The sequence below is a fragment of the Sander vitreus genome, chromosome 24, assembly GCF_031162955.1.
Source record: "Sander vitreus isolate 19-12246 chromosome 24, sanVit1, whole genome shotgun sequence".
Classification (NCBI taxonomy): domain Eukaryota; kingdom Metazoa; phylum Chordata; class Actinopteri; order Perciformes; family Percidae; genus Sander; species Sander vitreus.
Window position 1 is genome coordinate 14,069,823 of NC_135878.1, and position 25,186 is coordinate 14,095,008.

Consider the following 25,186-nt stretch of genomic DNA (forward strand, 5'->3'; position numbering starts at 1 on the left):
GCGTTCCAGACACAATTTTTAGCCTGTAAGTTACGACTTCAAGTCATGACTCACGACTTGGTAGTGTTCCAGGAAAAGTCACGACAAACCCTTCAAGCTAGCGGCTATCTAACGTTGACGTTAGCTAGCGCTAGCTGATACTAGCGATTTCTAGTCGCCAACATATTTTGGGCTTCATTTAATAAACATAACCTGTAGTAGTACACAATCCTATGTGTATTGTTTGGATTACAATGTGCGGAATTATTTTACGTTGCCTATTTATGTCTATTCATTTCTATTTCTCACCGTTAATCACCGGCGTCTGTATAGCATCAACAGGGGTCGCCATTGTTGTTTATGTGTGTGTGACGTCAAAAACTGTAACTGGGAGTACAACGATCTGGTACGAGTTCACGAGTAGTAAGTTACGGGTTGCCTGGAACGCGCCCTTAGTTTCATGTTCAGATCTAAAAAAAAGAAAAAAGAATGGTTTAAAACCAAAATGTTGAGGCAGAGAGTGAGTCTGCTCAGCTTTGACTCTCAGTCTAGGCCTATTAAAAAGCAAAATCTTATTAAAAATGTAAGATTATTATTACTTTAAGATGAGTTTTCTTTCGACACTTTACAGTATACAGAGTGCTAAAACCATCCTAATTTGCTATCAAAACTCCTTTTTTGTAACAAAATGCTTTTCTCTTCACTATGCTTTGGCAAACCATTCAAGAAATAGTGCAAACATGATCTCACAAATTGGCTCTGAAGAAGTTGAGGAAAGGGCAGGTTTGGTTTATATCAAATATCAAATTTCCACCGCACATTTCTTTTTTTTTTTTTCAGCAAATATTCCCAGTGGAAATGTTTTAAGGTATAAACAGACTGAGCCTTCTGTCAGTTTAAGGCACCAAGGTCTATATTTCTTTCTTTATATCTCCCTACAACAGGAAAACAACAAGACGTAAATATTAAAGAAAAGACAAATATAGAACTGGCTCAGTGATTTAAAAAAGAATCTCTGACTGAATGCTTTAAAAAAGATACATAAAAGAGGCACTAACAAGCAGCTGTTTTCACGGCATCATCTTTAAATCTTAAAAAGCCGCCTGTTAGTGGGACGATGCTGTGATTCCGTTGTGCATTTTCCTTTTCTTTTTCTTTTTATATACGTACACTGTCTGCAAAAGCAAATCTCCCTCACTGGGACAGCAAAAGAGTTCAAAAATGAACGCGAGCGAGATGCAATTTTCAAAAGGACAAAAACAGTAAAAACAAATAGATATATATTTTAGTGCCTAAAATAGAATAGAGATATTAAGAGAGTATTGTGTTTTTTTGTGCGTCGCAGACAGCGGAGCGTTGACGGGAAGTTAGGTCTTTCTTTCTTTTTCTTTTTTTTAACTTTCATTCAGGGGATCAAACGTTCAGGTGTCCTCCGCATGTGCTGTCCTCCAGGCTCGTTAAATCCAACTCACGCTGTTCATGTTTCGAGACCGAATAACTTCCACATGCACGCAGACTAACCTTCATCTGTTGGAGCCACACGTTTCTCCTGTATGCTCATGTTTATGGTCTCATTTGTATTAATCACACTGATACTCCAGGTGGTGGGCGTCTTCAGTGGGGTATATTTGTTTGCTTCACCTGTTCACCTGGTTTTTGGGGCTTTGGCAGAGAGAGGGGGGAGGGGGCCTGGGAGCGAAACACTTTCTGTCGAACGCACTTACTCGCATCACAAAGTAGCCAACGATGGAACTGCAACATCTGACAACCCTTTGGCCCAGTTCAATATTTTCCCATAGACTTTGCATGGCAAAAGAAACTTCGGTAACACTTTACTTATAGGTATCTACATAAGAGTGACATGACACTGTCATGAACACATGACACTGTCATGACACAGTCATGACACATGAACCCTAACCCTAACCGTGACTTGTCATGACAAAAACCGAATTACTAAAAGAAGCGTTATGTCATAAACGTTTATGACTTGTTTATAATGTTTATGACACGTTCATGACAGTGTCATGTCACTCTTATGTAGATACCTTAAAGTAAAGTGTGACCGAAACATCTTCCAGCGGATAATTTTTTTTGGGGGTACATCAACTTACCAAACACTTAAATGGTCCTTCTTTAAACCGTTATGTTTTAAATATTTTAACATGCACTTATAGCCGAATCCAGGATGATTTAACCAAGCATGATGAACACACATAATGAACGCGAGCAGACCCGCGGCGCCCTGCACTGCGCGCTAATATGGCGGTTCTCCTGAGTTCCCGTAGCTGTAAAAAAAAAATGGCTATAACGGCTGCAGTTCATCATGTGTATTATCTTGTGATACATCCGAGGGCTGTACACTGTGAAGCCTGTAACGTTGTTGACGTCTCTGTTCACAAACTACCGGGGCTACCGCTAACGTTAGTAAGCTAGCTAACATTTAGCTAGTAGCACAACATAATGATTACATCCCATGCTGCCTTTTTTCGAATTTTTGGGACAATTTTTTCAAGTATCTTGTCGCCTTTTTTCAAGTTTTTGGTAGAAATTTTTTGCTGTTTGTCACCTTTTTATGATTTTTTCCCCCAAAGTTTTTGCTGCTTTTTCCGACATTTGTCACCTTTTGCCGCTTTGTTCGAGGTTTTTGTCGCTAATGAAATACACAATCTCAACCCTGCCCCCCAATGTCAAACCCAAAGTTACGCCCTTACCTAAACATCTCCTTTAACGCATAACTCTGCATGAATTACAAACAACGGCTGGTGAGCGCTGTAGTTGCAGTTTTAGGCGTTGAAGTGTTTTTTGTACAGTATGTGTTTTGCATGAGACAAGGCTTTAACAATGAGGACTGCAGGGTTCAACGTTAAGGTTGGGTTTTTTTTTGTTTTCCACTTGTCTGCTCGGCAAGTGAAAAAAAATTTGACTTGCCCGAAATGTCAATTTTCAAATACAAATTGTTTTGTTTTCCACGTTTTAAAAATAGAAACGTGAAAAGTGTGGAAAAAAAGTATGGGGAAAAAAAAACACACATTGAAAGTAGAGCCAAATGTTGAAGAAAACGTAAAAAACAATTAATAAAAAATAAAATGTTTGCAAAAAAAACTTCTAAGGCACCAACTCAATCCTTGATCGGCCAACGGCGCATTCAGCAAGCATTGTCCGACGGTGCCTGTGTGGGAATAGTGGTAGAGCGTGCGTCCATATATATATATATATATTTTATTTTATTTTTTTTTTTTTTTTAAAACAAAAAACGGGGGAAAGACAACGATAACGTCATTTATGATACGATGCCGCCCGAACGGGTAAATGGGTTGTTATAGTTACTTGCCCGATATGGCGTTTTGCTTGCCCCGGACCATCGGGCAACCCTTAATGTTGAACCCTGGGGCTAAAGAGACAGAGCAGAGCAGAGCAGAGCAGAGCAGTGCAGCGCTTGATTGGCTGACGATGAGTAATGACTGCAGCCAAACTTTCATCTATCAACGTGGCGGAAGAAAGCTGACTTTTACCACCGGTTAAAAAAAATTCTCCAACTCCAAATTGTTTTGGTACAATCCAACCAGCCCCAAAAAGGGATTTCATATGAGAACATACGTTTTCCTTTTCTTCTCTTCCTCACAGACCAGCCGTTCCTGAACCAAACACTTCAAGCTCCCATCGTTGTTTCCGAATAAGAGGAAAAAAAGAAAAAACAGGAGTCCTGTCGAGTCTCCTCGTCCTTTCCTCGGGAAACTGTCGGTTTGTCAGTCTGATCCACTTTGGTGTTTAGAGACAGGAGTCCTTTTGCTTCCTTTAAACTGCCGTTTCAGTCCCAGTTGGGGATCCCGCAGCGGCTGGTTCCTATTTGCTCTCTGAGTAGTATGCGGTTCCATCGGGGAGCGAGGAGAAGGGGAAACCGCCGTTCCCGTCGACTGGACAGCTGTTGATCTATGAAACGACACAAAGAATGAATTATAAATGTTGTTTGAAGTTTGGAGTTTGGAGTTAATAAACCCTTTTTTATACTCGCAAATACCCGGGGGAATTTGGTGACCAATCAATCAACCAATTAAGTTGAATTTGGGTCAAAACTTTAGGATAATATGTAAAAGAAATGCTAGTCTCGCACTGCCAGACCTTCCTCCACAGCGCTGCGGAGGAGGGAGGGTCTGGCTAGTCCACACGGCATTCTGGGATGGGAGGAAAACGTGCTCTGGTTTATCGGCATTTCTTTGAACCAATCACAATCGTCTCAGGCGGCTAAGCAACGGTGCCTCTGCAAAATAGTCTTGGGAAGGAACTTGATTTGGTGGAACGTGTGTACGTAGGGAGGTGCGCTCTGGACACAAAATGGCTGTCGAGTGTGTGATGAGAATTTGACTTTAAGATAAATGTAATTTGTCTGTTCTAGCTTCGAATCGACCAGAGTTTAGAATTAGAGCTAGTCAATATGGACTATGACTAGCTATGACATGAATTTGGGCGGTTTTGTGCGTGTTTGGCTTGCAAAACATAATCTTTATCTGGCAACGCTGCCTTGTTGTACTTATCCTACATTTCCCATGAACACCGTGTCATGACGTGTCGCACCGTCAGCTACTACGTAGCGTGTGCGGTGTCGTTTACAAGCAAACGCAACGGCGCGAAACCATACACAGTTAAAGAAATGGACAAAGCGATGCCGTAAACGTCCACTGAGACCAGTGAAGGACATTAGAAGCTCTTTCCCGGTGATGGCTGAGCGTTACTGAGCAGCCTCCAACTGAGCTTGAAGACGTAGATGTGACGTGAGCAACCTGTCTGAAAGTTGGAAGTCTTCTGGTAGCTGTGCCAAGAGAAATCTCAATCATTCCCAATCTAGCAGAGACGGAGAGCGTAGGTATATGTAAGGAGATAACATAGACACAGGCTCATTATTGATCACTAAAATGATAGTTAACATTAGTAATTACACTTAAACAGCTAATGGAAGTCCAAACTGCCTGAGAGCTTCTCCTGTACTATACGGTTATTCCTCTACTACGCGACAGTAAGTTGCGTTGTCATGACACAATCGTTAGCCTATTTTTACAAAAACGTTGTGTTTCATTAGAAATAAACAACGGACAAATAGAGTCTTTAAACGCTTCAGATGTAAGTTATTCGCTGTCAAAGCGAAGCCAAAATGAATGGGAGTCAATGGGATGCTAACGGGAGGTGATGGCTTGTTAGCATCAAAATGTCTCCATAGGAGCTACGCTTTGCAGACGCTCGCTTACCCCCTTGCGCGAAACAAACCAAAGGAGCTAAAAAATAAGTAGTAAAGTTAGTTCAAATTTGTTGAAATTAGTACAAATGTGGCTAGTGGAAAATCCGATTGGCCGCTAACTTTAAAAATCTACTAGCCATGTTGGCTCGTAATCAAAAAAGTGAATTTAAAGCCCCGACTATGACCCGACTAACCACCCCGACCTCCTCCCTATACGCGGCCCACAGAGTTCTTATACAGCGGCCGTGATTGTGGTGCACACAGCAAAAAAATACGTTGAGTGCTTACGAATTACGGAGCATTACTTTACTTAACTTTTTGTACCAATGGTTCACGAGAACAGCCTGGAAAATTGTAGGATTTACAGGGAATGTGCTACAACATTGAAAACCATTTAATAGGCACTTTATCTTAAAAAATGAGGGGTCTTCAAACTTGAAAGATAGGCATGCTGTTACTGATTTACCTGCGTCTGTTCACTGAACAGCAGGCCGTTCGGGTCGAGACCAGCCGTCATTTGGCAGGACAGCGCTGCCTCATCAGGATCAGGGACGGCCGTCCTCCCCGGCACAGATCCACCTCCGGGGAGACCCTGATAGAAGCAGGCGGGCTTGGAAGGAATCTGGTTGCTGGCGTGGTTCAGTCTCTGGCAGGAGGGCGTCTGAGTGAGGTTCACTCCGTTTACAGGCACAGAGGCGGGAGCATTTCTGAACATACAACTGCTTGAAGGCGCAAGAGGCGGCAGCGGCTCTATGGCCTGCTGAACGGGAAACGGTACATTTGAAGTCTCTGGCGTTTTGAACATTGGTCTGCTGTTGACAGCGTTCTGGGCCAGGGCGACCCTGGGAAGAGGATTCCTTTGAAATCCTGACATTTGGCTGAAGCAGGCGCCCATTTGTTGGTGTACGCTTGAGATCAGCTGCTGCTCCAGCAGCCAAGACTGTCTCTGGTTGTCATTGTTTTGTGTCTGAAGTGTAAAGTGGCCCTGTAGGCAGCTTGACAAGGAAGGATCAGCAGCAAAACCTGGTTCGTTTGAAATATTTTGGGTGTAGGTTGCTACAGAGCTGTCGGCTTGGTTTGAGTTGTGGACAGAGGAGTTCCACTGGTCTCCCTGGAAGCTGAACATGGGTCTTTTTCTCAGTTGGTTCTGTGTTGTAGCCGCCACCGAGGGGTTGAAGGTAACTGGAGCGCCAGTGTTGCCTGTGGTTCCCAGTTGAAGACCAACAGAAGTGGGGAGCGTTTGTTGTGAAGCGATCTGCTGAAGGGTTGGACCGTTTAAACCAGAACTCAACTGAGGAAAATCCATGTGAGTCAGTTTCATCATCCCCACGACTGGAGTCGGTTGTCCGGCTACCATCTGCCCTCCATTTGGTATCAGCTGGCTCTGGGGCTCCGGAGGCCAGCCGAAGTTCTGCTCCCCAGCCTGGCCAGGAATCTGGTTCTGGAGGTCCAATGTGGAAAGGCAGGCTGGTATTTCATCCAGCTGATCTGGCAGCTTGAATCCGCCCTCCTTCTGGAGCTGCTCCTCTACGTACGACAGGATGTCGTTGCTGAGAATGTGGTCCAGGTCTTCGTTCATCTCGCAGCTGTTGTTGCTTATCTTCAACAGGGTGCTCTCCCAGCTCTTGAGCTCTTCAGGCCCCACATCCACAGTGTCGCAGAGGTCATTGTCCAAGAGGATCTGCTGCAGGGTCTCCATCATGTCCTGAACGGTGTCCTCGGACTTCACGAGGATTCCCGAGGCAGGTTTGGGCGTTGTGAGCTGCCAGACGTCTCCGTGAACGTTGACTGTGGCGTGGGTGTCCTTGAAAGCGGCGTCGTTGAGGGAGTTGAGGGTGTCGTTGTGCTCACAGTAGATGGTTTGGTCCTGACTCAGCATGCAGCCGAGGAGGGAGTCGGGGTTGACGGTGCAGTTGTCTAACTTCCTCTGCTTGGGGGCGGTGCAGGGGTCGGGGATGTCGACGGTGGGAGCCATGTCGTAAAGCAACGCTTCTCCAGTGGCAAAGTTGAACGGCAACTGCAGCCGACGGAGGCGTAGCTGCTCTTCCCCATCTTCATTTCTGTGGCGAAAAAACAAGAGTGGGTCGCTGCTCCTAATGTAAAACATTACAAAGAAATACTCCAAGTTCTCAGAGAGACTTACGTCAAAACTTTCTGCCGGACCATGATAAAGTCTGGTTTCCCCTCTTTAAAGACCAACCTGGCGTTGGCCTGGACCCAGACCCACTTCCTCGATTTGCTCAGAAGCCGGAAGACGGTGAAGCCGCTATCTCCGGTTTTCATCACTGGATACAACACAGAAAGAGTCAGATATATCTATCAGTATATATCCAAACAATATACATCAACATATACAGTAACAGACCTAGAAGAGTGGAAGTGGAAGAGACCATTTTAAGGTGATCCATCTTCGCATATAAGATCAGTCTATAAAACAAAATGTTACCCTTGCGGTGCTAAACCAAACTACTTATTTAAAAAATGTTTCCTTTGCTAATTTAAACCACAAATGTGTTATGGTTGGGGTCGGCTGGCTGTGAGTCTTTGTTTTGTTTTCTAGTTTCCTAGTGCCTATTTCATTTCCCCTGTCAGTTTTCTCCGTTTGCCTTGCCTCTCTCTGTGTCCCCTGTGTTTTCCCCTCCTCCTGCCTGCTCCCGCCAGCTGACTACTCACACCTGCTCGTCATTCCACAATCACCTCTCCCGCCGTACACACCTGCCAGCCATCTTCAATCTAGCCCAGTATATGAACCCCTGATCCACTCATCATCTTCACTTGATTGTTGCTTCAGTCGTTCTGGTGACACGCAATACAAGCTCTCTGAAAAACTCCCGTACTTACCTGTCCTTGTCTGTCGCTGACCCTTTTTGTGTTTCTTCCCTATGGTCATTCTCTCCACACGCTTCCAGTACCATCAGTCAGCTGGCCTCACCATTCGGTCCCCTCCTCACGGTTCCCTGCTCCACCCTGCCTCCGCTCCTGTTTCACCCTGCCTCCGCTCCTGCTTCCAGCCACCCCCGCCTCGACTCCCATCGCCTCGGACTCCAGTGCCTCCTCCTCGGCTCCTTCAGCCCCTGTTCCCCGCGCTCCCTCGCCATCCTACCCCAGCAAGCTCCCTCACCATCCTATCCCAGCAGACTCCCTCATCATCCTGCCATAGCCCCAGAGTCCTCACTCCTGTCCTTGGCGTCCGCCTCCCCACTCCTCCCTCTTACCTTTTTCCTCAAATAAACCTGTTTTTGCTGAGCCTAGCGTTTGGGTCCGCTCTGTCTCCCACACAACAAAATGTCCAATTTTTTTTTATATGAAAACAGAGAGAGGCAGCACATTCTCAAGCTGGGTGGCTTCTGGGGTTTTACAGTATTAAAAGCCCAGAATGTTTGACTTAGGGCTGGGCGATATGGAGAAAATCAAATATCACGATATTTTTGATCAAATACCTCGATGTCGATACCGCAACGATATTGTAGTGTTGACTATTGGTGCTTTCACAAAATAGACACAATGACATTTTTGATAAATAATCATCAGTAATGGGGATATAATGTCTAAGTGGGTAAAGGCAAATAATAGAACAGCTAGAACAGTCTGGTAAGTTCAGAAAATGACATCACTTTACTGTAATGAGGCCTTTAAAACCAGGAAAAGGCAACACTTATGTCATATTACGATATCCAAAATATAAGATGATATCTAGTCTCATGTCACGATATCGATATAATATCGATATATTGCCCAGCTCTAGTTTGACGTTTTGAAGTTCAACTTTTTGTCATTTCCCCTCCATCTCTCTGACTGGACCGGCAAATCAACGGAGCAACCCTACCAGGGAGGAGTGAAAATGAGTCATCCTCAACGTTTGTTGTGTTCTGGTTTTTAGAATAATGGAGGACAACAAGATAACAAAACAGGATGTACAAAAAGTGAGAGAAAAATACGTTGGAAAAAGTGCCAAAAATGTCTGAAAAACGTCCAAAAACCTGGCAAAATCTTAGAAAAAAAACCCCTGTCAAAAACAAAGAAAACAGGGTGTTCCTATCTAACTCTCATGTTTCCCCAAATGATGATCAGATTGTTAGGTATTCTGTTATCAAACGGCTTAAAGCATATAGCTACTGTGAATGGAACATGACCCCCCCCCCCCCCCCCACCTCTCTAGATTTGGGCTGAGCCCCTGCTGTTTACAACGTCTGGCTCCGCCCCTGCTGTTTACTAAGTCAAATGAAACTAAAGAGGTGACTTACTTTTTACGTGGTTTTCGGCGCAGTACATCATGTCTGCAGCGTGGATGAAGTGGTAGCCTGAACCTTTCATACACAGCTCCACTTCGCTGTAACCCAGAACCACCTTCCCTCTGCAGAAAGAAAACGTTAAATTAAATCACAGGGATCTGTTTCCAGACGCTTATTCAAATATAATTTAGCAAACGCAAAAATATGGCAATTGTTTTTAAGATTTCAAAGTATTTTGTTAGTTGTCTGGCCTTTTTCGTATGCTGGTTGTCTGACTACTTGATTACATAACAATAGGTTTAATAAATGAATTCTTAGTGTTTTAAAGTTGTATGTATGTAGAAGAAATACTAAATAAGTCAGTTTTGTTTGACTTATAATTCTTCTTTCTTTTGAACCTGAGTGCGTGTGCGTCTACCTGGTGTCGATGCCCAAGGGTGTGAAGTCCAGCTTGTGTTTGGTCTGGAAGAGGAGCGTCTTGGTGCGGATCTCCAGGATGGACGGCGGCTGCATCGGCGTGGCGATGGAGAACAGAGCGAGCTGCGGGGGAATCAACGTCCCGTCCTCGGACACGCGGTGCTGACCGTGGATGAACTTCAGGCAGCCATGGAAGTTCAGGGCCTGGAGAGAAAAACGCACAACTCACAGTCGAGCGGTAGGCTAACGTTAGCGGCTGTTGTGTTAACTAGTGTCACGTGCAGCGATGTTTCTATTTGTTTGTTTCTAACGTCAATATGGAATGGATTAATCTGCGTTATTTTGACAGCCCTAGTTAAAATAAAAATTTTCCTCATGCTAATGACACATGTACGTTTGTTTGTGTGGAAGGCATTCAGAAATGTTAACAGATGAGCCAACAGCGCCACACACAAGGGTTAAAGATGTGTAGTATTTTACCAGGAAGCCGGAGGAGTTGTCGAGCAGGCAGCGGAAGCGGCAGCCGAAGTTTCTCTCCAGGAAGGAGGAGTTCTCTGGCGGCATGGCCTGCGGGTCGTAGGTCATCACGTTGCTGCTGATCTCCGCCGAGCTCTGCTCACCTGCAGGAGCAATGACCAAAACATTCACCATCAACCAGTAGTCTCATCTCATGTTGATAATCTGTGCCGCGGTCATACTTTTTGTCTTGTTGCAGATGCATTTTAACTAGAACAAGACGGAGAGAGCATATCACCCCCAGTTTTAGCTCCCAGCGTGTTTAATGCCAGGATCAGGCTACACAATTTGTTTGTCTTCCACGCCGGTCAGACGCAGTGCGTGTGTGTGTGTGTTTGGGTGTAAACTTATTTTATTCTTTGTTTTTATTTTTCAGTCTTTGTGTACTAAAAACACTAAAAAGCTGCAGTTATCTTGCACATTTACAGCATTTTTCCCGGAGGATGAGTTGCTCCGCATCGTCTCCGCCTTCACACCTAAGAGATTAAGTAGGTTGCTCCGGTGTAGCACACGCTCATATGTTGCGGTGTACGTGAGGAGCAGACTTACTGGGACTCACTGCGGTGCCGTCTTTGTGGACGGTGTTTGGGTTGAGAGAGAAGTGGAGCTGCCGTCTGAAGAGAGCTCGGTCGTCTGTGTGGATCAACTCAAACACGCTCTGATGGATGACATCCGACTAAAAACAGAGAAACAAATCATCATTCCTCTGTTATATGAATTTAAAGGGGGTCAGCCCTATGTTCCCACAGCCCTATGTTCCCACATTTCTAAGATTTTTCTTAAAATTTGGCCCTATGTTAGGGTTAGGGTTACATTCCATCTGTAGTCCATTGCTACTGATTACGATTAAATATTTCAATCGATTGACAGCCCTGAGTGACAGTATTTATAGTAGTACTAGTATTAGACACTATTTCTGTTTCTGCAGTAGTAAAAGAGAAAGAAAAGAAAAAAAAACTCTGGTGCTCACATATCCTGACTTCGGGGTGTCTTTGAACTCAGCAAAGCCTGCCGTAGTCTGCGGCCATTTTTCAGCACCGTTGACAAAGGAAGGTTAAGTTGTGAGTAAGAGAAAGAAAGCCGAGAGGCGGCATTCATCCACCCGACTCGGTGTGTCAGGGCAGAGAGCATGTTGACACCGTGTGTGTGTGTGTGTGTGTGTGTGTGTGTGTGTGTGTGTGTGTGTGTGTGTGTGTACACTTGCATCATCGCTCTTGAATGTACCCTGCCAGTACAAACATTAAATAGGGGCTGGAGCTCGCCAACAAAATCAGAGCTTAGGGCGGAGCTTGAGGAGAGCCGCAGTTCTATTCCTACTATTAGAAGGCTTAAGGGCAGCACCTAAGCCATTTGGGGCATCACCTAAACCGGATGGATGTAAAAATCAGTGTGAGCATCTACACAAACAAAATGACTTTTCTCAGATCAAGTCGTACTCTGTCCCCAGTGCACTTCTTTAGCAAGTTTTGTTTTCAAGCTTTTTGAGTGTAATTTATTTATTATCTGCTCTAGCTTTTCCCACATTTAGAAAAGGTTAGGCCTCCTGCACACTGCCTGCGTGGCGTGTCCGTTTTTATTTCTGCACGTCTCACCCGAAAACGCGTGCATGCTAGAAATAAGACCGACGCCTGTTTTCCACAGCGTGGAAGCGTTTCCAGGCAAAATAGCACACGAAAAGATGTTTAATATGTCGTTTTGACACAAATACATTTAATAAATGACGTGTTGATGTTTGAAAGTCTCGAGGTTTTGACATAAATGCAGATATAAATGTCATTTAAAAAAATAATAATAAATAATTATTGATTTTAAAATATTGCACCTGTCAATACAGAACGGAATATTCTGTAGCCTATTTTGCCGTCAATACTGCCGACGATGTCTTTGCTGTAATCAGATCAGTATATATTTATGTTTAACATTTCATTTTATCAATGGGAAACATCCATGTGTACAGACAAGACACGTTTCTGGTGTGCAAAAACATAGAAAACGCCACGCAGCCGCCACGCAACTGACACGCAACAGAAACACCACGCTCACGCCACGCTGCCAGTGTGCAGCCATTTGTGTTGGCGTTCTAACCTCCGGTGGATTTGTGAGGACTATGGTTAACTGCTCCTCAGATCTCTGCAGGGTAAATCCAGACAGCTAGCTAGACTATCTGTCCAATCTGAGGTTTCTGTCGCACGACTAAAACTACTTTTGAACGTACACATGTTCCACCAAAACAAGTTCCTTCCTGAGACTATTTTGCAGAGGCACCGTGGCTCTGTCTGGGGCTTAGCGCCGCCCACGATGATTGTGATTGGTCTAAAGAAATGCCAATAAACCAGAGCATGTTTCTCTCCCATCCAGGAATGCTGTGTGGACTAGCCAGACCCTCCTGGCAAAGCGAGACTACATTATTACTCTACTAATATTGATTGATCAGCTCCCGCGTCACGTATTACCTGGTGGAAGCCGAGGAAGTCCTGGATGGTGGGCGATGTGTAGAAGACGTATCCTTCAGCCGTCACCACCAACACAAAGCCGTTCAGCGCCTGGACACCAGAATAAAAAAACTTGAATGAGAGCTTCGTGTTGCTTTTTTTTTTTCCACCCTAAAACACTAAACGAGCAGCATTTCCGAGGCGTTACCTGAAGCAGAAGGTCTCCCTCGGTGAATCGGACTCCGTCGATGGACGTCACCTCGCCGGAGGGGGTAAGGGAGGAAGAGGAAGAGGAGGCGGAGGTTGCGGAGGGTGGAGTCTGGACGTTTTCCCTGAACATGAGGCTCCGCTCGCTGGTCCAGCTGGAGCCGTTCTGGCCTTTCTTCATGGTGGCTGGAAGGGAAGATAGAAAAACCTGTCGGTTTATGTTGCACAACACCTCGGGAAAGACCGCGACATATCGCAAAAAGACACTCAGAGATGGTTGGAAGAAAATATCAGCAGACAACTGCACTTTAAAAAGACAGTCTTCTTTTTAGCGCTGCCTTTTATATTCAATCCAACGTTCAATTTGTTCAATAAAAGAACGTTGGAAATGATTTCCCTTCATTTGTTTTAAACTCGACAAGCAGTTGTGGTTTAAGCAGAATACTGAACACAGCGGAAACTGAGAACACTTTAATATCTGCACCTTTTTATTATTATTTCAATTGTTAGTTGTTGGCACTTGACCCAAAATAGGTTTATAGCAACAAAAATGACAATGGGGGGGGGGGACATGACATGACAGTGATTATATAACCAAAAGATGTATCCTGAGATTCATTCAAAACTGAGACAATCATATTGTTCATCGCAATAATTTCTGACTACAGCAACATTTGAAATTGTTACAGCTCTATTTCTGGATGATGGCAAAAAAAAAAAAAAAAAAAAACCCAGCAGATTGTGTTTATAAGATAATTTCTCAACAATAACAAATGTATCTGAGTGAGAAGTGAGTAAAAAGGCGAAAGAGGAACATCATTGTCTCTTTCTATCAGGGTGGAGATGCCTTCCGTTTCCTGTCGTCTTACAACACTGTCACTCAACTCTTCCTCCTCTTCCTCTTCCTCCGCTGGCACTTATCCAGCCATTTCTCATCAGCGGCAGAGAAAACAAGAGAAAAATAACCTTAAAATATCCTCTCTGAGAGGAAGCAGGGTGGAGGAAACTGGGGGGGGAGTATGATGGATGGAGTAATGGAGGAGGGAAAGAAGGACAAGGTGCAGTTTGATTTATGGAGCGAAATTATTGGCAGAAAACAGAAAAATATACTCATTATATACTATTACAGGGCGTTAACTCTTTCTGATCACCAGCCAACATGGCTAGTTGTTAGTTACCAGCCAATCAGATTTCCCACTAGTCACATGTTTGTTTGATTGTTTTCCGAACTAACTTTACGACTTAGTTTCAGCTCCTTTGTTTTGTTTGGGGCACACACACACGCACGCACACACGCACGCACGCACGCACGCACGCACACACACACACACACACACACAGACAGACATACACAAACACACACACACATACACACAGGCAGACAGACAGACACACACACACACACACACACACACACACACACACACACACACACACACACACACACACACAGACAGACATACACAAACACACACACACATACACACAGGCAGACACACACACACACACACACACACACACACACACACACATACAGACACACAGACATACAGACACACACACACACACATACACACATATACACACACACATATACACACACGGATACCAAAATGACATGATTTTAGTTTTGTTTGAGTTTAAATTAGGGCTGTACGATATAAGGAACATATGTAATTGTGATTATTTTTGACTGACGTGACGATTGCGATATGATTCACGACATTTCACGGCATTTTTATATCATCATTATTCTCATTTCCATTGAAAAATGTTTCAAATTAAAATGACTCATAGTGTGATTTCTGCAAGGATCTGTACCAAACAAAGATGTTTCCTTTAGTCTGTAGGATAGGATTTGTACCTCATTCAGAACGGTTTGAGAATGGTTTTGCCTTTTACAAACTAACCAGCTATATAGATCAAATACAACCTGTTATTTTAATGCGTAAATTGTGTCAAATCCCAGGTGTAGGATTTAGATTTATTAGACTTTGGTTGTAACTTCCAGCACAGGCCTGGAGCTGACTGATGAGTCTCTGCTGCTGTTTCCTGGAAGCACACACACACACACACACACACACACACACACACACAGTGCATGAAGGCTGGCTCAGCCCTGTCTTAGTTAAAAAATAAATAAAAAAAACTCCAGGGCAAATGAGGATAACAGGCAGAGCCTCGGCGACCAGACACAGCGGGGAGACGGCCATTTTTGAAGACAAGGACCATGTGAAGTGGTTGCCCGAGAAGAGGAGACTCAATCGATCTGGATCGAGCTGGTTTTCTAATAGTGTATGCAGAAAAGTCCTTGGCAACAAAGCCATCATAAAGAGCAGTCGGATAATACAGTTTTGGCCTATTGCTTACACCCTTTTTGCAGAATTTGGCTCATTAAGTCAAAACTCTCCACACAAGCCGATCAGACTTGGAGATGAAGAACTCACATCTATGACAAAATGAAACACTGCAATCAAAACGTAACACTCCTTTCTAAAAATGAAATGCTTGCAACAAAACCATACACACAAGCACCTTTTGAATTAATCTTTCATATCAGCAGCAACACACTGATGGGCTTTATAGAAAACACTGCAGTCTTTATGTTTCTATTTTTATTGTCATTTTCTCAGACTCAGGCTATATTTAGATGCAAACGATCTGAAGAGAAAACACAAAAGTGGCGTTGCGTTCTCACTTTTTATTCCGCGTTTAGACGAGAGTTATTGGGGGGGGAATCTGCGTAGTAGTATGCACGCCAGGCGGCTAGCTGCCACTGCCACACAACACCACCAAGGCCGCGTACGTAGAACCTTCCTTCTACTTCTCTCCTTAGTAGCGCCAAACCAAAACATGTCGAAAGACGAGGAGGTGGAGTTGCATGTTTGTCTGACGATGACCGGCACAGTCGACCATGATGAGCCACAGCGCAGCACCCACGGGAGCGCTACCAATATCCTGAGCCTCGCAGCCCTTCAGTGGCAGCGGCCAGCGAGCAGAGGAGGCTGAAGCAGACCCTCCTCCGCCCGCTGGCACTCGCTCTCTCTCTTTCTCTTCATCCAACGTTGTCGCCTACTCTGGCTCAAATGAATAGCCTACATGTGGTCATCGAACTATAACAACCTTATCCACATTGTCGAAATCATTTAAATATTGAGCCATTACATTGAAAATCTTTTAGAGAAGTGGTTTACAACGTCATACACAGACTTTGAGTTGAGATGAAATCACTTTACATGTACGCACATGACTACGAATACACTAATTTCCTAATATTTGTGAATAAATATTATAACATTTTTACAACCTTTAGCTTTTCTATAATAACATTTTAGGTTGTTATTACCAAATCTTTATAGATTGCTGTGTCAAAGGTCTTTTATTTTGGGTTCCTGGCAGCTTTATACTTTTGTCAAATTGCAAAGTGCCGAAAAATACAATTTGTAGCTTTATTTGTAGATTTATTCGTAGACACTTTGTAGATTTATTCGATTAGGACAATGCACATTAATCAACATTTCTGTAAATGCGCCAGTGCTAGCCAGATGGCTAATTTAATAAAGCATTAGCTAGTGAGCTGTAAACGTGCTGAAAGGCAGATTGTGTTACTTTTGGACAGCGCCACGCTAGCTGTTTCTCCCTATGTTTCCAATCTTTATGCTAAGCTAAGCTAACCTGCTGCTGGCCGTAGCCATAGAGATATATATAAACATAGATACCGCATTCGCCGCTGCTGTTCGTTGGAACGATACGTCGACGCAGTCGCCATTTTAGGACGGACGTGCCGCGCCTCCTGATGCACGTGTGTCTATCGAGGCAGAGGTCTATGCGCAATTAATATCATACTTTCTCACCGTATTTCCAACCAATTTCCAAGCGGTTTGCTTTGCTACAGATGCCAGACATCTATTTATATATTGTATTTTGTATTTTTTATATAAAAAATACTTTACCGGACACGAGCTAGCATTAGCTTAATTCAGTATCAGGACAGTCTGTTAACTTTATGTAAGCTTAAGGGTTACTACCGCTTTTTTCAACCCTCTTTTCCTATGTTTTTGTGTCTAAGTGACTGATGGGAACAACAATCTTTGACGTTGGTCCAGTATTAAGCGAGATCGCTGCAGTCGGCAGAGGCGAAATGAGCTACATCGGAAGTTAATAGGGCAGTTGCACACCTTCAATTTACGTCCTCAAAAGTGCTGTTTGTTGCCGCTGACAGGCTCAGATTATTATTCTAAGTGTCTGACAACATTAATGAAAGGATCCCTACAGAGATAGACCTTTTAAACCTCTTTAAGACCTTTCTGTAGACAGAAACAGCTCTGAGGTCGCTAGCGCTAAATGCTAAATATAGTATGTTGTTACATGTCATTTTCAAGTGGGTATATGGAAATCCTGGAGCTTTCTTAATGGGTATACTGCGAATACCTGCGTATCATGTAGACTACACCACTGCCCTATACAGACATGAGAGTGGTATCAGTCCCAAAATGTCCAACTTTAACTTTGGCATTCTGGTTGAGTCCAAATGTTAAATCTCATTAAAAAAGAACTGTGTACATAGACACGGAAAAGCCAAAGGAAAGAGCAAGTTCAATTAGAGCCATAAAAGAGTCTCACAATTTAAGATTTGCCATGACGGCCTGGTACAAAGACAGGATCGTGTCAGGGGACAACCAAACCAGATGTGTTGGTTGAACACGCTAAAAAGCACAAAGAAAGGGTAATTGTCCCATTGGCTACAGCTGCTCACGCACGCACTTCAAACCTCTTCCCAGTGAGAAGGACCAAGGTGGCATTACATTTCAGAAGCTTATATCAAAGAAGACATTCTCGAGCTGTGGCAGGAAAATTGAAATCGTGCGGGTGTTTGGCCATCATTATAACCAAAATATCCAGGATACCCAAGCAGAAACACACACCACAAGTGGCTGGTTTGATGCAAGAGCAATTCAAAATATGACCAGAACACATCATTTGTGTTGCAGAACAGCTTGTTAACAAATACCGAAATACGCCAAACGGCCGAGGGCGATCGTTTGGATAGAGACGAGTACGAACCAAAAAAAGATCTCGTTTTGGTCGGATCCAAACTAAATCTTGTTAAAGCTTGATGAAAAGAGATTAAAAAAAAAAAAGCCAAAGAAAATATGTGAAGTTTTTATGTTTGCGATGGCCTCTTGTGCTGATTTACACCACTGCCTGTTTCATTTAGTTTGATTACAGGTTTGTTTTTATCGCTTTGGTACTATTATCGCAACTATGTGGTACAATTTCACAACTCTTAGTACAGAACTCCAAACTCATCACACTTGTAACGCAGCCAGTCTTTCTTTCAAAACTTTTAGCCAGTCTTTCTTTCAAAACTTTTTTTTTGTGAAATGTCATGAGAACATATGGTTTAATCACCAAAACACACCATAATGATATCTTTTCAGTTTAGTCGTTTCAACTACCAGTGAATTCAGTAAGAACAGAGAGACAGAGACAGACAGAAAGAGAGAGAGACAGACAGAAAGACAGAGAGAGACAGACAGAAAGACAGAGAAACAGACAGACAGACAGAGAGACAGACAGGCAGAAAGAGAGCGAGAGAGAGACAGAAAGACAGAGAAACAGACAGACAGACATGCAGACAGACAGAGACAGACAGACAGACAGAAAGAGAGAGAGACAGACAGACAGAAAGACAGACAGGCAGAGAAACAGACAGACAGACGGAGAGATAGACAGACAGAGAGAGAAAGACAGAGAGAGAGACAGACAGAAAGACGAAGAGAGAGACAGACAGACGGACAGACGGAGAGACAGACAGACAGAGAGACAGACAAACAGAGAGAGACAGAGAGCGAGAGACAGACAGACAGACAGGCAGACAGGCAGACAGACAGGCTGTAGACTTCACCTCACCTGCTCTCATACAGAACCTTTGGTAATTTCCCATTATGTGTTGTGAAATGTGACAACGTGAGCTTAAATAACAGCTTCATGTTAAAACAGACTTCATTTGAAGCCTATGCTCCTTTGATCTCTCTCTCTCTCTCTCCTCTCGGTGAGTTGTGCCATGCCAAATGACACGCTCTGCAAGGCATTTAACATAATTTATGGCAAAACACAACAGCGCCATTTGATTTCATGCACTCTAACATTTCATGAATTGAAATACTCCATCTTTTCTTTGCAGCCCTACAGCGATGTTTCACACTTTGCTTCAGCCTGAGTAGGTACTTAAAAGCTTTCTTTGTTTTTAATCCAGGACAGATTAGCTGAGCACATGCACTCTTTTCCCAGCAACGCCCTGCTCCACATCACCAGCAGTATGAAGATTCCCACCTGGGAGCTTCCCAGTATACAACCACAGACACTGGGCAGGTTTACAGGGGCTGTTTTATTGCATTGCTCAAAGGTAACTGTGAAGCAGTTGCTGGCAAAGGTGAGGATTTCAATGCCCAAATTTGTCTAATGCAGGGGTCAGCAACCTGTGATACGTTTCCATTTTTCATCCATAAGTCCGAAACACAAAGATATTTAATTTACTGTCATTTTATGACAAAGAAAAGAACATTTCGGAAGCTGGAAATATTAGTTTTCTTTGCTTGCAGAAAGACTTAAATGGGAAGTAAATTATCAACTAATGATTAGATAGATTCATCAGTGCAGCTCTATATCAACAAGCAACTTTCTTATAGGTTTTAAAGGTCCTATGACATGCTGCTTTTTGGATGCTTTTATATAGGCCTTAGTGGTCCCCTAATACTGTATCTGAAGTCTCTTTTATATAGGCCTTAGTGGTCCCCTAATACTGTATCTGAAGTCTCTTTTATATAGACCTTAGTGGTCCCCCTAATACTGTATCTGAAGTCTCTTTTATATAGACCTTAGTGGTCCCCTAATACTGTATCTGAAGTCTCTTTTATATAGGCCTTAGTGTTCCCCTAATACTGTATCTGAAGTCTCTTTTATATAGACCTTAGTGGTCCCCTAATACTGTATCTGAAGTCTCTTTTATATAGACCTTAGTGGTCCCCTAATACTGTATCTGAAGTCTCTTTCCTGAAATTCAGCCTTGGTGCAGAATTACAGCCACTAGAGCCAGTCACACAATGAGCTTTCCTTAGGATGTGCCATTTCTGTGTCTGTAGCTTTAAATGCTATTGAGGAGGAGAGAGGGGGGGCAAGGTGGAGGGTGGGGGTGCGGGCTTGACCAACTGCCACTTTTCTTGTTTGCAAGCCATGATGTCTCTCTCTTTCAAATTCTCTGGGCGGGCAAAGCAGAGAAAGGGGGGGTAACCTTTCCCCTTATGACGTCATAAAGGGAAGATTCCAGATCGGCCCATCTGAGCTTTCATTTTCTCAAAGGCAGAGCAGGATACCCAGGGCTCGGTTTACACCTATCGCCATTTCTAGACTCATAAAGTGAAATTTTCATGCCATGGGACCTTTAAGTAATTATTTGAATGTAGAGAGCCCTGCTAACTCTATAGAGTATTGCCTTATGGGTTGTTAATTACCCTAAATGTTGCCAGGCTAGTGTTTATAGTGTATTTCAGAGTTGCTCAGCACTGAAAGTGTTTTGTTAGCCCAGGTTAACCTACAAGGCTCGTGTTCTGCTGCCACCGAGGAAATAAATACCATTAGCGTTTTATCCCAACATCCCACCAATATAGGATTTGAGTTTTACGTTTACAAAAGAAAAGGCATCTAGGATGAGGACGTCTGCTCATTGGAATCTCAAGGGAAACTTTCCCAAACAAGACTAATGCGAAAGTGATATACTCAGGCCAATATATTCCTTAACCAAAATTCCAGCAGGGAATTTCACTCGTTAGTTGCTCATCTCAACGTGTGCTAAGCAGTGGAATCTCCTGCAGACTCTCAATATCACCACACCTGGTTTGACATCTTTTTCTGTAACCTGACCACGCAAAAACATTCTCTCACAATGTAGGAATGATAGGCGACGCTGACGAAGGATCATCCTACCCCCTGAAAAAAAGGTGACACAATGCAAACAGAAACTGGACAGGATCCAACTTGTGTTCTTTGTTGACTAAATGAGGCCTTTTTACACATTTCAAGAAACTGAACAAGGATTTAAATGCAAATACGCAACAGTCGTCCATAAACAGAATGCAAACAATATGTGGTCGTTGTGTGGGTTGTTCACAAATATTGAGTAAAGATGTGTTGCGCAAAAACAGAGGCACGATTATTGAAGAATGTATGTCTTTGTCTTCGGTTTCACTGTTGCCTTAGTGTGGTTTTGGTGTGTGAGTGTGTGCGAGTTTGGAGCGGGGGTCTGTCCGGGCATGCTCAGAGCGAGAGACTCTAACACACTCATATGCACACCACTCGTAGCCGGAGGTGATCTGGTTTCAGTTGTTATCGCAGTACAGCAACAATGAGCTATTTTAGTACCAAGAAGAACAGGGTGAGACAGAAGGTTGATTAAGATGGGGAAGAAGAAATGAAAGGAGCATATAAGTTAAAAATAGAAAAAGTGAAAGTGCTGAAATAAGAGCCACAGAAAAGACAAAACAGAGCTGTGTGATAGTTAAGGAAGGACAAAAACAAGAGACTCAAACAAATGAAAACCTGAATAAATACAAAAGTTTACACAAATCAATAAAAAAAATAATAAAAAAAAACCTGAGAGGACTGACGTAGGTGCCCTGGGGAACTCCCAGGCTCGGTTTCTGACGTGGTGAAAACCTCACTTCATTTACCCCTCCACCCCCAACTCCGACGTCTTAACAAGGAACAGCTGACTTTTACCAAACTGCCCGAACCCTTGTAAAACAAGTGAAGCCAAAATCTATGAGATCTCTCTTTAACACGTCACAGTTTAGGTCTACCCGTGTGCCGAGTTCCCTCCTCCAATACTCCATGTAGTACTGAGTGGGGAATGCGAGATTGTGGCATTCTGTTGACATGGCCTGCCCATCTCAGATGACTGAATTTCAGCCTTGAAGACAGGGGTTCAGAATTTGTGATAGTGAACAGTTCTTCATTCGTCATCTTGTCCTCCCAGGTCTTTCCAATAATAAACCGCAGGTTTCTTGTGTGGAAAGCACTGATTCTACTCTCTTGGGGGTGATATGTAGGCCAGGTTTCAGATCCATATAGGAGTATACTCAGTACACATGCTTCATACACTCTAACTTCAGTTCGCACAGATAGATGTATATTCCTCCAGACTTGTTTGGTTAGACGACCAAAAGTAGAGGCTGCTTTTCCTAAACGAGTGGATATTTCCAGGTCTAGTATGGTGTTGCGTGTCATGGTGGATCCCAGATAGGTAAACTTTTCCACATCCTCGAGAGCGATATCGTTTATTGTGAATGAGTGAGAGTCGGCGGCCTGTGACATGGTGACAGTTATATTCTTTTTGTTATCTGTGCAGTCACCCAAACCCACGTACTGTTTGACTTAGTCCACTGCAACTGTTTCAAAGTATAAAACATTGTTTCTCATGTTTTGCACATATATTGTTATAGTTCAAGGAAGGTTTTCCCACTATATTCTAATTGCTCCTGTTGGCTAGCAATGTGCACATTAAGAGTTGAATGAGATACTATACTGTAATGTCATTTTTATGTACGTGTGGTAGAAAATGAGATCACTCTTACACAATACCGTCTTGTATTGCTGAGGAGCAGAGGTGCGGATAGTAGGGAAGCAGTAGACCAGAAGCCAATTAATGTGATATTGTCTTCTGCAGAGCAAATCCATTTTGGAAAACCGTCAGCTGAAGTTGTCTGTTTCCGTACCCTGTCCACATCTGTTACATGTACACAAAGCTTGGTGCCCCTCTTTTACGGCCATATGTCGAACACATATAGTATATGTTTTTCACAATAACTTGTGCTCTACAGCGCAGAGGTGGAAAGAGTACAAAAATAGTCTACTTAAGTATAAGTACTATCACTTTGATTAGCTTTTACTTAAGTACAAGTAAAATTACTCACTTAAAAAAGTTCCACTTTTTAACATCAAGGGGAGATATATATATTTATAAGGGCTGTCAAAATAACGCGCTAATTTCGATTAATTAATCTGAGAAAAAATAACGCGTTAAAAAAAATAAGGCAGATTAATCCATTCCATATTGACGTTTGACCCGGAACCGTTCTAGCCACCATTGGACTGTAAAATGAAGGAGGGAGACGAGAATGTTCTGCCTGGATTATTAATTGGAACATTTACTTGTAAAAAATCTTCTTCCTGCCAACCCTGGCTACCAAAATCTGGTGCCACTGATATGTCTGCTCTTCTCTCTGATGCTCTGAAGACGATACAGGCAACACAAACACCGCTGCATGTGACGCTAGTTAACACTATACTCGACAGCAGCTAACGTTAGCCTACCGCTAGCTAGTAGCTGGATTAAACACGGTTACAATGCTGACAGCTAACGCTAAACGGTGTAAAGTGTGACTGTGTTTCACTGTAGAGGATTCAACACCGGGATGTAACAATCTGCAGCTGCCGTCGGAGAAACAACACAGACGGTGAGTTCAATGAAACTGGTAAACTACAGCCTTGTGGTGCATTTGAAGTTATTGTAAATGTCCTTTTCCCATCTGGTGGTTGTTTTTGTCGTTCAACAGCAATTTAATAGTGAAATAAGTTATTGTTATACATTATTATTAAATCATTTACATTTTTACCATATGGCCTTAGCTATAAACAAGCCGTTCTTTAATGTCACCAACTGTTTCACACACCTTTTTTTTTCTTTTCTTTTTTTACTTTCTTAAAAAGTATCGGTTCAGGCAACGTTAATTATGTAAGAGATTAATTTCGATTAATTAATCACAGAGTATGTAATTAATTTTAATTAATTTAATCGATTGACAGCCCTAATATATATATATACTAACCCCAACCAACCCCCACACCCAACTCCTTCTTGTCGGTTATTGGCTGGAACGCTGGAACTCTGTTTGTTATGTTTGATGGTGCAGGTTGGCGCAGTTTGTTTTTGTTGCCGTTTGTGGAGCCTGGGCTGTCTACAGAGACCGCAATTTTTTCGACAAAAACCTTTAAAAAAATGTTTTCTTCTTCTCAGTAACGGATGTGATTTCAAATGTAGCAAAGTGCAATACTTCGGTAAAAGTAAAACATTTTTAAAACTATACTTTAAAAAGTAAAAGCACACAAAAGAACTACTCAATGACAGTAACGTGAGTAACTGTAATCAGTTACTTTCCACCTCTGCTACTGGCTCTGCGTAGATCATAAATGGTTTAGAAGGAAAAGAAGAAGTCTTCTGCACAGTTTGTTTATAAGCCGACAGTCGTGTCTTGTTTTCAACAGTCCAAAACCCAAAGATATTAAAACATGATTAACAACTCCTCACGACTGAGAAGCTGCAACAGGGCAATGTCTAATCATTCTAAAGTCACTTCAGCTTTAGGACCGACCAAGCTCTAAACTTCATATAGGCTACTTTATATATTCCATTGTTTTTAATCAGAAATGCCACAAATTCGCTGGTTCCAGCTCCTCGCATGTGACTGCTTCTCAACGTCTTTTATGATAGTAACCTGATATCTGAAGTTTACATTTCAACAACTCAGTCAAGGCTTTTGGTAAATTATTCATGAATGAAAAGGATTGTTAGTTACAGCCCTTAAAAAGCTTCCTGGAGATTCTTTATGCTGTCAAAACAAGGTTTGAGGAAGCGCCTTTTTTCTGGGTGTGTACTTGTTGACCCCCGACACACACACACACACACACACACACACACACACACACACACACACGCCACACACACACACACACACACACACACACACACACGCATGCACACACACAGATGCAGACACGCACACAAAGACACATACACACACAAGGACACAAAGACACGAATACACACACACACACACACATACACACACACACACACACACACACACACACGCATACACACACACAGATGCAGACACGCACACAAAGACACATACACACACAAGGACACAAAGACACGAATACACACACATACACACATATACACACACGCACACACACACGCACACAAAGACACACACGCACACAAGGACACAAAGACACACACGCACACAGACACACACACGCACACAAAGACACACACACACACACACACACACACACATACACACATACAGAGTCTTTTTAACAGTGTG

At 43.0% G+C, this 25,186-nt stretch overlaps 1 protein-coding gene across 1 annotated transcript in view; it reads right to left on the reverse strand.

Annotated features, from left to right (window-relative positions):
* Positions 1 to 2,640: 2,640 nt before the first annotated feature.
* ahr2 (aryl hydrocarbon receptor 2) overlaps positions 2,641 to 25,186 on the reverse strand; it is a 90,406-nt gene continuing 67,860 nt past the window's right edge. Inside the window, exons 3-11 of the mRNA XM_078244101.1 lie at positions 13,018 to 13,202; positions 12,831 to 12,920; positions 10,927 to 11,053; positions 10,342 to 10,481; positions 9,863 to 10,065; positions 9,457 to 9,566; positions 7,356 to 7,497; positions 5,679 to 7,272; positions 2,641 to 3,912 (exon numbers count right to left, since the gene is read on the reverse strand). Of these exons, the coding sequence (XP_078100227.1) occupies positions 3,826 to 3,912; positions 5,679 to 7,272; positions 7,356 to 7,497; positions 9,457 to 9,566; positions 9,863 to 10,065; positions 10,342 to 10,481; positions 10,927 to 11,053; positions 12,831 to 12,920; positions 13,018 to 13,202 (2,678 nt within the window). The 3' untranslated portion in view covers positions 2,641 to 3,825. The remainder of the gene's footprint in view (positions 3,913 to 5,678; positions 7,273 to 7,355; positions 7,498 to 9,456; positions 9,567 to 9,862; positions 10,066 to 10,341; positions 10,482 to 10,926; positions 11,054 to 12,830; positions 12,921 to 13,017; positions 13,203 to 25,186) is intronic.